Here is a 15,404-nt window from a genome sequence, read left to right on the forward strand (position 1 = left end):
TTCATTTCACTCTCTTGAAAAAAATTCACCATAAATTATTCCATATCAAAAAAGTTTAGGGGCTTCCCTGGTGGCGCAGTGGTTGAGAATCTGCCTGCCAATGCAGGGGACACGGGTTCGAGCCCTGGTCTGGGAGGATCCCACATGCCACGGAGCAACTGGGCCCGTGAGCCACAATTACTGAGCCTGCGCGTCTGGAGCCTGTGCTCCGCAACAAGAGAGGCCGCGATGGTGAGAGGCCCGCGCACCGCGATGAAGAGTGGTCCCCACTTGCCGCAACTAGAGAGAGCCCTCGCACAGAAACGAAGACTCAACACAGTCATAAATAAATAAATAAATAAATAAAAGAACGTGAATTTCTTTAAAAAAAAAAAAGTTTATATTTAACAGTTTAAATATTTCTCTGGCTATCTGTGTTCTACTTTTTTCAATACACCACTCCTATTGACTAGTCCACAAACATATGCATTTTATAGGAATAAGAATTCATAAACACCTCTCCTCATACTGGGTTTAATCGTTCAGTGAAGATACAGCATTTACGTTCTCTCAGCATCCAATTATTTATTTTATTTTAGACCAATTCTCAGTCATTGAATTGTCAGGGGGTGGTAATGTCTACATTTCTACAAAATTAAAAGGTTCAATACATTTCTCAATTTGCCATAATTTTTATTAGAAATTCTATCTCTTATTTCCTTCTCCCTCATATGATGACTTGACAAAAATACAAATACAAAAGGCAAACATGATACCATCTTTTTTGATGATTTTATTAGAGTAAACAAAAGAAGAATGAGTAAGGAGAACCTCACTGAGACCACAAGGAGGTGTGTGGGAAGCAGGATGATTTCAGGTACTTTTCGTTTTCTTATTATCATACCAAATAAAGACCTTCTATTTTACAAGCATCCTTATTAAAATCTAACGTTACCTGAGCAATCCGATTCCTAGATACTTAACCCATGTGAAGTGAAAACTTACATGTGAACCTGTATGCAGATATTTATAGTGGCTTTATTTGTAATTGTCCCAAACTGGAAAACAATGCAAATGTATGTTAATTGGAGAGTGGATAAACAAGCAGTGCTACTTCCATTATGGGCTGATGGAACTGTTCTAATTTTGATTCTGGTGGTAGTTACAAGACTAAATTTGTCAAAATGTATGGAGATTGAACAGGAAAATGGCAAGTTTTCTGTATATAAATTATACCATAATAAAAAGAAGTGCTAAAATAAAAATTTTGGACAAGATAAGTAGACTAGAAGAATAAAGATAAGGCTAATTTGTACTTTCCTTTTTCCAGACATTGTAATAGGAACCTTAACATGCTTTAATCTCCATTTAACCTTCTATTTATATATTGGTTTTCATGTGTTCAATTCTAGATTTATTTTTAACTCTATAATCACTTTTATCTATTGGTTCATGCTGATAATACTTACTTAAATGTCCGCCATTGCCTTTTTTTATGAGTCCTTCCTGCATCTTCCACCTTCTGTCTGAGAGCATTTTCATTCTGTCTTTTCTCTCTACTGATTTTTGTTCATGTGGTCTTATTTGGTAGAGTGCCTAGTTATTTTTTATTATGCATTGGAGATTATATGTGTAGAATTGTTTGTAGCAGTAATTTGAAACCTAAGATACTCTCTTTCTCCAGAGTGTATTTCCATGTGTTTCTGCCAGGTGCCTGGGGGTTTTAGCTATCAGAGATGACCTCAATCCAGTTTCAGGATTTCAGATGATTTAGTACTTAGTACGGTGAAGGTGTGTTTACCAGGGTTAAGCCTTTCAAGGTCCCAACCCAGATTGTGGGGCTGTTCGCCACAACCCCTTGCTGAGCTGTGGACTACACTTTCTCTAGTCCCAAGAGGCTGGAAGTGCTGTACAGCCTCTCGGCATCATAACTGCCCCTCCACAGGCAGTGCAAAAAATGCCCAGATATTAGACCCACTTCTCCTTGGTTTCCTTCATCCCTCAGACACTGGTCCTGTAATTCTTCCCTATTTCCACAGCTCCATGATGCATTCAAGCAGATTGAAAAATATTTCTTTTGTGTAACTAATTGCCCTCAGAGGGGAGGGTTGGTCTGAATTATCCTTTTGCTATAATGGAAGCTACGTTTGCCTGTACTATTTTTAATACCCATACATGTATACAAATGTGCTTTTCTTAAAGATAATTCTATTTTATTAGGCAACTTCCTGTTTTTGATTTAAAATATTATGAATTAATGTTAGAATCATAGATGACTATATATTTGCTATATGTTTAACTCTGTGCCAGCCACCGTGGGGATGCAGTGATGTATAAAATAGGTAATTTCCTACCCTTATTTGGCTGATATTTTGGCAAGATAGTTAGCTTAAATAACGACCCAATTATCTAATTGTTAGTGATAAGAACAGTATACTTTGAGTACATATAACATGGAAATTTGTCTCCAAATCTTGCTTTTTCACTTCACATTATACTGGGTACATCTTTAAATATCATTACAATTTTTAATAAACACTTGGTCGGTCTAGGGTTCTATTTTATGTGTTTACTGTAATTTATTTAGACATTTTCATATTGTTGGACCATTATGTTGTTCCTAGTTTTCCTTTATGATAAATGCTTTTTAATAAACATTCTTGTATATAATCCAAAATTCAGTCACTGATTTATTTCTTTAGGATAGAGTTGTGGGATTGAGAATCCTGAGTAAAAGTGTATGAATGATTATTAATGTTTATTGCCGTATTGCTCTCTAGAAAGGTTATTACGCGTGTGTAAGCATTACATATAATTTTTAAATATGTGTCATTTTGAAAGGTTCTCAGGTGTATACTATTTCATTGTTGCTTAAATTTGTATTCTTTATCAGTGATATTCAACATGTTTTATATTTATTTCTAATGTACATTTCTTTGTGCCTGTAACTATTAACAAAAATAAGGCAGAACATTCTGCTTTATGAATGAAACTGTAGCTCTAGATTTCAACTAGAATTTGATCTTCTACTGCTTCTTTTCCAGTGCTATAATTTTATTATTTTATACTTGGATTGCCATTTTTAACTTGTTTCTTTGTTGAGAATACTTTTAAAAAATTTCTGTAATGAGTAGCAGGAAGTAGCTTCCAGAGTCTTTAATAATATAGAAAAGTATGTGTTAGATAAGGAATGATACAGTTGATCATTGTTTATCTGAAATCTCTTGAGATTGGTATGTACATAGTTCAATATTTAGGATTTAGTACTGTGTCAAAATTGGTTGTTGAGAAACTGGATAGAATGATGAAATTATCAAAATATACGTTTGGAAACAGAAAGAGAAAGATTTTTAATGAATAGAATCTATACATACCCATTGTTAGTTGAATTGCATTTACTTTAAGCTTTTAGAAGTTGAATTGAAAGATTGCAAGATTGACTGACCTTTAAGTCTTTATTATTAAGTAATTTTTGTTGCAGAATGAAGGAAATATTTTTCTTTAGCTAAGCATTCTTTAATATTGACTGTAATTAAAATTTTTTAATTTAACGGCTAGTTATAACTTTTTTGACCAAAATCACGATCACAAATAAAATGCACAAAATGATTTTCTTACAAATATCAATGCATATTTAAGTCTCTCATCTTTTTTATTCTGTCGTATGTTTAGTAGTATAGTTTATAATTGACAAAAAAATCAGGTTAGTGTTTTGAAATGTATGATTTTAAGGCAGTTTCTGTAAGAAATAATAAATTCATTGAGGATGTCTATAGACACAGAATAAACCTTCTCATTTTGTTGAAGATTTTGGCCAAGGTGAACATATTAACTGAGGTTATTCAATTCAAGTAATATTCAGAAAAAAAGTATAAACTTAGCATGATTTAATTTGCTTATAACTATCTCAGGGCTTTGTATTTTATAAGTTTATTAAAATATGGGAACTAGGAAAGGTGTTGTTTTCATTTAAGGAATGGTGCTGTAAATGCTGTTTCAGTGTTCAAATTAAGATGTCTATCTAATACCGTGTCACTGAAGGCTATGTTATTTATTGTTTATAGTATATACAGTGTTTTGTATTTTACTTAATAATTTTCTTATCAGGGTCATGTGAATTATGAATTAGTCCACTGACAGACACAATTGCTTATGAATAAATACTTTGTCACTGAGTTAGCTTTTATGTGTGAAATTCAGTCTTAATTTTGTAGTTTTCTTTTCTGCAAAATATGTGACTACACACAAGAATATGGGAAGATTGTTTTACTCTAATGTGTACTGAGATTGTGGATATATATCTGAAAATATTTGGAGTATTTAAATATCCATTCATGATAAAAAATTTCAACAAAGTTGGTATAGAGGAAACATACCTCAACATAATAAAGGCCATAATGACAAACCCACAGCTAACTTCATACTCAGTGGCGAAAAGCTGAAAGCTTTTCCTCTAAGATCAGAGACAAGACAATGCCCACTCTTGCCATTTGTATTTAACATAATATTGGAAATCCTAGCCACTGCTATCGGACAAGACAAATAAATAGAAAGCATCCAAATTGGAAGGAAAGAAGCAATACTGCCACTGTTTGCAGATGACATGATACTATATATAGAAAACCCTAAAGTCTCTACCAAAAAATTATTAGAACTAATAAATGAATTTAGTAAAGTTGCAGGATACAAGATTAATATACAGAAGTCTATTGCATTTCTGTACACTTAATAATGAAACTATCTTTAGATCAGAAAGAGAAATCAAGAAAACAATCCCATTTACAGTTGCGTCAAAAAGAATAAAATACCTAGGAATAAATTTAAGCAGGTCAAAGACCTATACTTAGAAAACTGTAAGATATTGATGAAAGAAATTGAAGATGATAGAAATAAATGGGAAGATATACCATATTCATGGATTGGAAGAATTAATATTGTTAAAATATCCATACTACCCAAAGTGATCTACAGGTTTAACTCAATCCTATATAAAATACCCATGACATTTTTCACAGAACTAGAACAAATAATTTTAAAATTTGTATGGAACCACAAAAGACCCCCAAATAGCCAAAGCATTGTTGAGAAAAAAGAACAAAGCTGGAAGTATCATGCTTTCTGACTTCAGACCGTGCTACAAAGCTACAGTAATCAAAACAGTATGGAACCGGCACAGAAACACACACATAGATCAATGGAATAGAATAGAAAGCCCAATTTTCTCACACAATATACGAAAATAAACTCAAAATAGATTAAAGACTTAAATGTAAGGCCTGAAAACATGAAACTCTTAGAAGAAAGCAGAGGCAGTGCATTCTTTGACATTGGTCTTGGCAGTATATTTTTTGATCTGTCTCCTCAGGCAAGGGAAACAAAAGCTAAAATAAATGGAACCTAATCAAATTTAAAAGCTTTTGCACGGAGAAGGAAATCATCAACAAAATGAAAAGACAGCCTACTGAATGGGAGAAAATATATGCAAATGATATGTCTGGTAAGGGGTTAATCTCCAAAATATATAAAGAACTCATACAACTCAATATAAAAAAAAAAATCCGATTAAAAAATGGGCAGAAGAACTGAATAGACAGTTTTCCAGAGAAGACATACAGATGGCCAACAGGCACATGCAAAGATACTCAGTATCATTAATTATTGGGGAAGTGCCAATCAGAATCACAATGAGATATCCCCTCACACCTGTCAGAATGGGTGTCATCAAAAAGACAAGAAATAACACATGTTGGAGAGGATGTGGAGTAAAGGGAACCCTCGTGCATTGCTGGTGGGAATGTAAATTGGTGCAGCCACTATGGAAAATAGTATGGAGGTTCCTCAAAAAGTTAAAGATAGAACTACCATAGGGTCCAGCAATTCAACTGCTAGGTATTTATCCAGAGGAAATGAAAACATTCATTTGAAAAGATATACATGTTCCCAAGTGTTCGTAGCATTATTTAAAATAGTGAAGACATGGAAACAGCCTAAGTTCCCATGAACAAATGAATGGATAATGAAGGCGTGGTATATATACACAATAAAACATTAATGAGCCATACAAACAATGAAATTTTACCCTTTGTAACAACATGGATGTACGAAGAAAGACAGCACGTAGACAGAGAAAGACAAGTAGGGTAGGTTTTCACTTGTCTGTGGACTCTAAAAAAGAAAACAAACGAACCGATATAACAAAGCAGAAACAGACTCACAAACACAGAGAGCAAACTAACAGTTAACCAGACAGAGGGGAGAGGGGGAGATAGGTAAAGGGAATTAAGAGGTGCAAACTACTAGGTAAAAAATAAGTAAGTTGCAGGGACATAATGTACAGCAGAGGGAACTGTAGAGTCAATATGTTATAATTTTGTATGGAGTATAGTCTATAAAAATATCAAATTACTGTGTTGTATGCCCGAAACTAGTATAATACTGTAAGTCAATTATACTTCCATTTTAAAAAAGAGAACTGTTTTCAAACGCATTGAAGAGCTTTAGCTAATAAAAATAATCGATACGAGAACCACAGGACAGTGCATTGAATTCCCCTCTCCGAAAGAGTCTACTTGGCAAAATTTGGCTGTTACTGACTTTTTATATACGGCCCTTCTCCTAGTAACTCACCGTTAGGTTTTCCTGTATCATTTTCATCCTGTACCCTGCTCTTCCTAACACCCACCCTATTCTGCTTTCTTCTCTACCAGTCTAGTTTGGATGGTGCCACTACCGCGCCGGCCCTGTGTCCCCCAAGCTAGTGATGACTTTTGGAGTTGTCTTTAACTTTCTCATCAGCCTTAAGTCCTACACGTCTAAACATAAGCCACTGTAAAATCTGTCCTCCGTTCCTGATTTTCCACTCATTCAGCAGATGTTTCATTGGGTGCCCGTTAATATGCCAGGTTCTTGCTGGGGGAGTACAGCAGGGAACAAAATGATAAGGCCCTGCCTTTATGTTACCTGCCTTATAGCAGAGGAGATAAACAATAAACAAATTAAAACATGAATAAGATAATTGTAAATTGTCATAATTGCTCCATAGGAACGAAAGGGTGATGATATGAAAGGTAAACAGGGAGGGCTGGGTCCTACTTTGGAGAGGATTGTTAGGGTAGGGACAGCGTACAAAGGCCCTGAAGCCAGGAAAGACTTAAAGGGTTTCAAGAGCAGAGGGGTTTTCATGTTGATGGCAGGTCGTTAGTGAGAGAGACTAGGATGACCTGACGTGGGAGAGGGAGGCAGGAGATGCTTTACAGGGCCCTGCCGTATTTGGCAAGGAGTTGGGATTTTAGTCCAAGAGCGATGGGAATGTCATGAATTGATTTGTGTTTTTAAAATATTGGGGTGGCCAAAAAGTTCGTTTGGGTTTTTCCTTAAGATCGGAAATACCACTGTGAAGAGGATGGTGGAAGAAGAGAGACCACTTCCTAGGCTATTAGAGTAATCTCTGGCGGAGATGTAATGACAACCTTATAGGGTTGTATTAGTGGCAATAGAGGAGCATGGACAGATTTGAGATTTATTTTGGAAATAGAACAAATGGCACTTTCTGGTGTTGTTGGAATGGGGAGCAGGGAGGTGAGGGGGAGGGAAGAATCACAGATGAATTCTAGGTTTTTGACTGGACCAGAGCTTCTGAAAGTGTGGTCTTTCGACTTCTGGGGATGGTGAGGGTTGGGGGTTGGCTGGGGTCCTTGAGGTTCATTCATGTGGTTTGCAAGAGCAAATGATTTTTGTAATATTAAGACATTATTTGTAAAAGCACCGATGCCTTAGCTTGAATCAGTGCAGCAATACCAAACTACTAGTCTTTGTCTTCTCTACCATATGGAATAGTCATAAAAAGTATGAGTTTCATTTTAAAATGTACTTGATGAAGCAGTTAAAGAGTATTGTTTTTTATCACATTTCAACCTTTGAGTACAAGTCCTTTAATATGCGTGATGAAATGGGAAGTAGACTTTAAGCACCATGGCAGCAAATCAAAATTGTCTTGAGAAAAGCCTCTCTGCAGGTGTTGGAGGAGCAGCCTGACAGCTACTGTTTTCATGGGACACTGTTTTCACTTGAAGCAGCAACTGACATTCAGACCTAGGTGTTTTGTAGACATTTTCTTGAAAATTAAGTGCCTGTCATTTAAGGGAAAACAAGTGACGTTGTTTGTTACTAATGATAAAATTTGAACTTTTAAAGTGAAAGCTGGACTTTTGGAAAGATTATATTCATCACTCTGTCCTTGGCATCCTCCTGGTATTTAAAGACTTCTGATGAGATTAGTGGTGATATTGATGAATGTGTTTTTGAATACTGTATAATGAAATGTTCAACATTTATAGAGGATCTGAGTAACTAAGGGAACTAAAATTTTCCAGATGACCAGTGCGTGATGTTACAAAATCATGCATGAGTGAAAGATCTATTTAGAGGGCCAGAGAGGCCATTGGATTTTCACATTACAGAGTACAAAAGTTCATTGGTAAGTTTTGACAGTCCACGTTGCAGTTAACCTGTATGAATCTGCCGCTTGTCAAGTTTGGTGTTAGTACTAAAGAAGAATATCCACAGGGATATCCACAGTGGGTATTAGAACACTCTATTTTCCAACTCTACGTCTGTGTAAGACCAGATTTTTAAAAGTATACTTCAGCCAAAACAACCTATCTCAACAACCTGAACGTAGAAGACAGACATTAAAGAAATTTACAAAATGTAAAACAATGTTTCTCTTCTAATTTTTGAAAAGTTAGCTATTTTTCATAAAAATATGTTATTTATAAGCATATAGTGATTGCTGTTATTTGTAAATGAATTAGTATGTATTTTAAACATTTCTCAGTTTTTATTTCTAATGTGGGAAATACTGATAGCCTTGATCCACGTGAACAAAAGGTCTTTGGGGTTCTCAGATAAAGAGGTCCTGAGACCCATCAGTTTAAGAAGTTTGGGCAGGATCAACTGAGTAGATGGTGATACACGTAAAGAGATAAAGAAGATTAGAGAAGCTTGCCTTTGTTTTTTTTTTTTTTTTTTTTTTTGAAGAATGGGAGCTGGAATCTTCTATTCAAGAATTGTGAAGCTATCAGGCGGTCATTTGGATATTGGTGTTTGTGGCTCAGAGCTCAGAACAGATGCGTGTAGTAGAGAGAAATTTCAGAGTAATCATCCATGGTTAGTAATCAAAGTCATGGGACTGGATGGGTTGCCTTGAGAGAATGTAGGTTTAAAAAAAATAAAGATTCAAGTCATAGAGCACTCCAACATAAATGTTGGATAGCAAAAGGAACTTAGAAAAAGTAGCTATAATGTGGGAGAAAATCCAGGAGAATATGGGGCACAGAACATTTGCAGAAAGTGAGATAGTTGTATTGAAAGCTGGTTGAGGTGTGAAGTAAGAGACCTTGGTGAGGGCCCTTATCACCTCTTGTCTGGACTGTTTGCAGTAGCTTCTTGACTGGTCTTGCTTGTGGTTGTGAGCCCCTCTACTCTGTCACACAGCAAGAAAGGTTGTATTTCAAAAAGTGAACTTCCCTCTCTTAGCTTCTTGAAACCCAGCATTAGCTTTCTGATACCAGCTGGATAAAGTAAATATCATAAAAGCCTTTTCATGAGTGGACAGCTGTCTATGTTGTTAGCCGAACCTTCTGATATTAACTTCCCCCAGCTATCTCTCACCACCTGCCGACTTTCATTTTACTTATAAGATGTTGTGCTCTGCTTTTGGGTATTTTGATGTGTTCTTTCCTTTTCCCAGGTTTCCTCTCTTCATTGCCTCGTCTAAACCTTGTGAACTTCTTCTCTTCCTTATTAAAAACCCGATTCAGGCAGCACCTTCTTTGGGCAGCCTTTTTTAATTGAAGATTGGTTGCCAAATTTGTTGAAGTTGGTCATAATTTTACTCACTATTGATTTTAGACTTATTAAACTTTAGCAATTATTATTTGATGTTTTTATGACGGAGATACATTTATTCATTCATTAAATAAATATTTGCTCAGCACTCATTATGTGGCAAGCATTGACCTAAGAACTGAGGGTACAGCTGTGGATGACACAGGTAGATCCCTGTATCATGGAAATTATAATCTAGAAGACTGAATGCATGTTTAACATATTTATACATTAAATGTGTTTTTATTTAATTTGTGAGGAGATTAGTGGAAAGAGACAATATATAAATATATTTGGCCTTTGGAAATATGATGATATGAAATCAGTATACAAACATTGATATATTCTTATTCTGTAAAAGCATTAAGAATCCAGTGACACATGGAACCATGTTAGATATTATGCAAAGGAAATTTTGTTGCGTATTATTCGTTGTATTACTAAGCTTATGTGCAATAATGAGTATTTCATACAGACTTTTATTTCTAAGCAGAGGCTCTTTGACCTCTGTCTGGGATACTGTAGAAGTGATTTCCCTGTTATGCAGATTGTTAGGTTAAATCACTTCTAAGTTTCCTTTGATTTTTATGTTTCTTTTTTGTGTTTTTTTTTTGTTTTGTTTTACTTTGGCTTCTTTTCTTCATAATTTTATTTGCTTAGACATTTGTCACACATCAGGAGGTGTGATGAAACCCACTTTGTTATTATAATCTAGCACATTTCTCATAGTGTCTTCTCTTCTCAGGATTAGTCAAGCTGTGGGATATTAAAGTATGTTACACAAAGAAAGCATTTTATGCTTACATAAGTTAAATATAAGTGAAGTTGTTTTTTTTAACTGCAGGCCTGCTTGGGTCCTTTAGTAATATTTAGCTAATATTTACTATGACTTTCTAAGAGAGATTCATATAGCGAGTAGTAGTTCACAGAGGTCTTTGACCAGGAAACCTTTTTTTTATGAAGTGTCTTGGGAAGCTATCTGTGGGACACTAGATGTGAAATGTTGATTTTAATGATTTAGATTTCTTTTTTTTTTAATTTTAAAAGTCTTTATTCTGATGTTGTCTTGCTTAAAAGGTAAGAAAAAAAATGAAAATTTCTTGGTGTTCTGAAATGTGCAGTTTTGAGCAATAATCTGTCCTGCATTAGAATAATAGCAGTAAGTTGTAAGATACCATTTTGGATGTGTAGTTGGCTTGTAATAGCTTTTCTTTTCCTAAGCTGGAGAAACTGTTTAATTTATACTACCTTTTGCAAAAGTGTCCTTGTTGCTTATACACATTTTAAATAACCAGTGTTGCCTTAATGTGTAGCCTTAAAGCATTGTCTCTTGATTGTTTAATGATTCAGATTCCACACTAAAATGTATTCGAATTCATTACTGGGATTCTCTTTCTCCTTCCCTCTCCTCCCTCCTCGAATCCAACACTATATAAAATTGAATCCAAAAATACATAAGTAGGATTATATATCATGACTAAATGGGGTCCATCCCAGAAATGAATACTGGCTTAGTGTTCACCAAAATGAATGTTCAAAATTTAAAATAAATGAACCACCAAAATTCAACATTTTAACAATTTAAAAAGTGTATAATCAGCTCAGACACAGAGGAAGAATTTGACAAAAATCTAACACCTATTCATTATAAAATCTTTCAGCGAAGTAAGGATAGAAGGGCACTAGCTCAACCTGATAAATTAAGGGCATTTATGAAAAATGTACATCTTACATTATACTTAACGGTAAACGGCTGAATGCTTTCCTCCTCAGATAGGAACAAGAAAATGATGTCTCTGCTTCTATTCATTGTACTGGAGGTTCTAGCCATTGCAATAAGGCAAGAAACTACAAAAAATCTACTTGAACCAATAAGAGAGTTTAGCAAGTTTGCAAGATAAAAGGTCAATATACAGAAATCAGTTGTATGTAGTTCTGTATGCTGTCAGAACATTGAAATAAAAAAACACCTACCATTAACAATAGTATCAAAAAATATAATATACTTAGGAAATAACCTGAAGAAACATGTGAAAGGCCAGTATTGAAACTGAAAACCATTATTGAAAGAAATTAAACCTAAAATAAATGAGATATCCTGTATTCATGGGTCTGAAGACCCAATATTATTAAAATGTCAGTTTTCTCCAAATTGATCTATAGAGTTCATGTAATTGTAATCAAAATCTCAATAGGCTTTTTTTTTTTTTTTAATAGAAACAAACAGGCTGGTTCTAAAATTTATATTAAAATCATATATGTGATTAAGCATGTAACAAGACTTTATAATAAACCTACACCATACACTGGTATATTATATATATGTGTGCGGTCATTTGATACATGATGAGAATGATATAGTAGCACTGTAATGGGGTGTGGGGTAAAGGACAGTCTTTTCAGTATATGATTTGAAGTCAGTTGGATAGCCATATGGAAAAACAAACTAAATATTGACTTCACCATATACTGTACAAAACTTTAATTCCAGATCAATTGCAAATTTAGATATGAAAGGCAAAGCAATAAAGCTTACATTGAAAGGTAATGTATGAGAATTTAGAGTAGGGAAATAATTCTTAAATTATTAAGCATTTTGTGCACAAAAGCATTAACCATAAAGGAAAAGATTGCTTAATTAGAGCATATTAAGTTTATGAATTTCTGTTCATAAGTTAATTAAAAGATGCCATTGGGAAGGTTTTCTACAAGATGGTAAAAAATATTTGCAATACAAATAACCCATGTCTAGAATATTTTTATTGCTTTTTAAAGGGTATAATGAAGTGAAAATGTGTTTTAATTTCTCCGTCTGTGGATCCTATTTAAATGGACCCTAGTTTTTTAAACCCACAAGATTTTAGTTATAAAATTACACTTATGAAGAACCTAGAGATACTTGGTGTTGTGTAGAATCAGTGCAGAAGTGGCTCCTGGACAGGGGTGTCGGCTGTTTTATAGTTTAGTTCTTGAGCCTTGTGCAGGACTTGGCGTATGCTTGGTCTTCAGCCTGCATTTACTGAATTAATGGGTGGATGTTTTGTAATTACAAAAAATATATGCATAAAAGAGTAAACACCCTCATATGAGGACAGGCCTTTTAAGTTTAAACCTAAAAATCACAGTAAGCATTGTAGTTGGACACGAAGAACAAAAGTGCTAATAACATTTTTAGAATATGAAGATGAAGTGCATTTTAGGAATGTAGAACGTTAGCCACAATTCTGGGAAGCTTACCGTGGTGATTATCTTCTTACGTCGGGGAGGGAGAGGGGAAGCCTCTGTGATCTATAAGATGTAATGGAGAAGAGAGAGTTTCATCTCACAAAATGGGATTTTCTAAGTATAACGTGCTACTTTTGATAAGAATTAGCTGAGATAGTGAATATTTGTGTTAGCTAAGCAGAGCTTGGATTTAGCAAATGGCAGATAAGAGTATGGAGTGTCTTAATGGACATTTTTGAAGCATTAGGTTCATCTCAAGTATGTACTGGTAATGATTGCATTATTTAAATTTCAACTTTACATTTTTTGCAGAGTTCTGAAGTTCCTGTTGCTTCAGACGATGGATGAGCAATCACAAGGGATGCAAGGGCCACCTGTTCCTCAGTTCCAACCGCAGGTAATTTGTTCTAATAAATGCAGCCATAAGAGTGTGTGTGTGTGTGTGTGTGTGTGTGTGTGTGTGTGTGTGTGTGTGTGTGTTTAGACATAGATGTACATGCAGTGAGGAAGGAAGTAGTACATGTACAGTCCCTTTAGGAAATAAAGTAGCCAAAAATGCTAGTTATGAATCCAAGCTTCAATCAGAATTGTTTCTATTATAAAATACTGTTTTAGAATATTTAGTCCTCATGTACAAATATGAAAAAAAAGAGGGGGGCAGCTTTAGCTTTTAACTTGAATTGAATGACCTACAGGCTTTGGGAGCTAATGTTTGGCTCAGAGAGGAAGAGAAAAGGCAAGGCGGCGCCTGTGTGTCTAGTGCCTGTCTCTGCTCTGGCTGGTCCTGCGTTGCCCATGACTGCCTTCTGTTACTGTCACTTTTCTTATTTTCTCTGAGTAGCAATGTGTTTCCCCTGTTACGTAGTTGCTCGTTTTTTTATAACATGAAATGAAGTTAAAGGAATGTTTCAGCAAAACATGTACACACACTATAGAAGTTAATTGCCTAGCATGCTGTGTTCACTATGGATGCTTGCCCTAAAGCCCAATGTATGATGACGTGTCTAAAATAGCATTCATCCCTGCACAGAGGCAGCAGTTCGTTTCTGTTGTTGTTATTAATAAATACCATGTTTTTTCAGTTTGGCGTTGGAGGCCTTCTACAGTGTTCCAAATTTACTGTGCTAGCCTTGTCCCAATTTTGCTTGATCGTAATTCTGGAAGTGAAGAATTGGTAGATGTACTTCCGTGGTATCTTTCTCTGGTGTTGGTATCAGTGTGATGGTGGCCTCATAGAATGAGTTTGGGAGTGTTCCTTCCTCTGCAGTTTTTTTGGAATAGTTTCAGAAGGATAGGTGTTAACTCATCTCTGAATATTTGGTAGAACTCGCCTGTGAAGCCATCTGGTCCTGGACTTTCGTTTGTTGGGAGTTTTTAAATCACAGATTCAATTTCAGTACTTGTAATTGGTCTCTTATAGATGTTCTTTCAAATGAGTTCCATAGTCAGATAAGTTTGGGAGACTAGGGTTTACACAGCTGCTTCATGACAGTACTTTCTCAGAGCCTTCCCTGTATTATTAGGGTACACTGTGAATTTCCTGGAGGGGGTTTCGGGGGGTAGTGTTTTCCAGACTTATTTGACCGCGGGATCCTTTCTGTTTAAGCACATTTATTGGCTTCTCTCAGAATCCATGTCTGTGAGGCACAGTGCAGGAAATACTGCCTCCAGAATAAACTGTCTTTTCTGCCTCTGTGACTTTATTCATCTTGTGCCCTCATCCCCCTCTCCAATTTTTGAAATCCTGCCCACCCTTCAAGGACCATCTAAAATGCCATCTCCACTGTGAAGCTTTTTCTGATTTTGTGAATGTAATATTTTTTCCTTGGAAACGTGATGGTGCCTCCTTTGTATGTCTCTTCTGGTGTTTCTGAGGGCTTTGTGTCATTTTACATGGGCATTTTCCTTATCTTTGCTATTGGGTTTAACTCTCCTTGAGGATTTAAGACTGTGTCTTACTTTCTTTGGATGTCCTGTGATACTGCAGCTCCCCACATGAAGCAGGGGCTCGGTAAGAATGTGTGATTGAAACCAACCAGGGACGCCTTCAAATGAACATGTTTAAATTAGCCCTTTACCCAATTGAATTTTACATTGTTTTCTTTGTTACACCCGTCTGAATTCTCTGTACCGAATTCAGAAAAGAGAACCTTTAGAGCTTAGAGTAAGACCAATACTTTAATTTCAAGATGATTGTTTTTTTTTTTTTTTTTTAGATCTACCATCTATATTTTGTGTATGGTCATAAATTACCAAGATTATAGTAAGCAGTTTCTATCTATTAGATACAGACGTATCTTAGTGCTAGTTCT

General features: G+C 35.3%; 1 protein-coding gene across 3 annotated transcripts in view; it reads left to right on the top strand.

Annotated features, from left to right (window-relative positions):
- The window catches only part of NEK7 (NIMA related kinase 7), a 136,482-nt gene that overhangs the window by 30,774 nt on the left and 90,304 nt on the right, over positions 1–15,404 (top strand). For all 3 annotated transcript variants that reach the window (XM_068541856.1, XM_068541854.1, XM_068541855.1), the window contains exon 2: positions 13,405–13,489. In XM_068541856.1, coding sequence (XP_068397957.1) covers positions 13,433–13,489 — 57 coding nt within the window. In that variant the 5' untranslated portion in view covers positions 13,405–13,432. The remainder of the gene's footprint in view (positions 1–13,404; positions 13,490–15,404) is intronic.

Source organism: Eschrichtius robustus, chromosome 3 (assembly GCF_028021215.1).
Source record: "Eschrichtius robustus isolate mEscRob2 chromosome 3, mEscRob2.pri, whole genome shotgun sequence".
Classification (NCBI taxonomy): Eukaryota; Metazoa; Chordata; class Mammalia; order Artiodactyla; family Eschrichtiidae; genus Eschrichtius; species Eschrichtius robustus.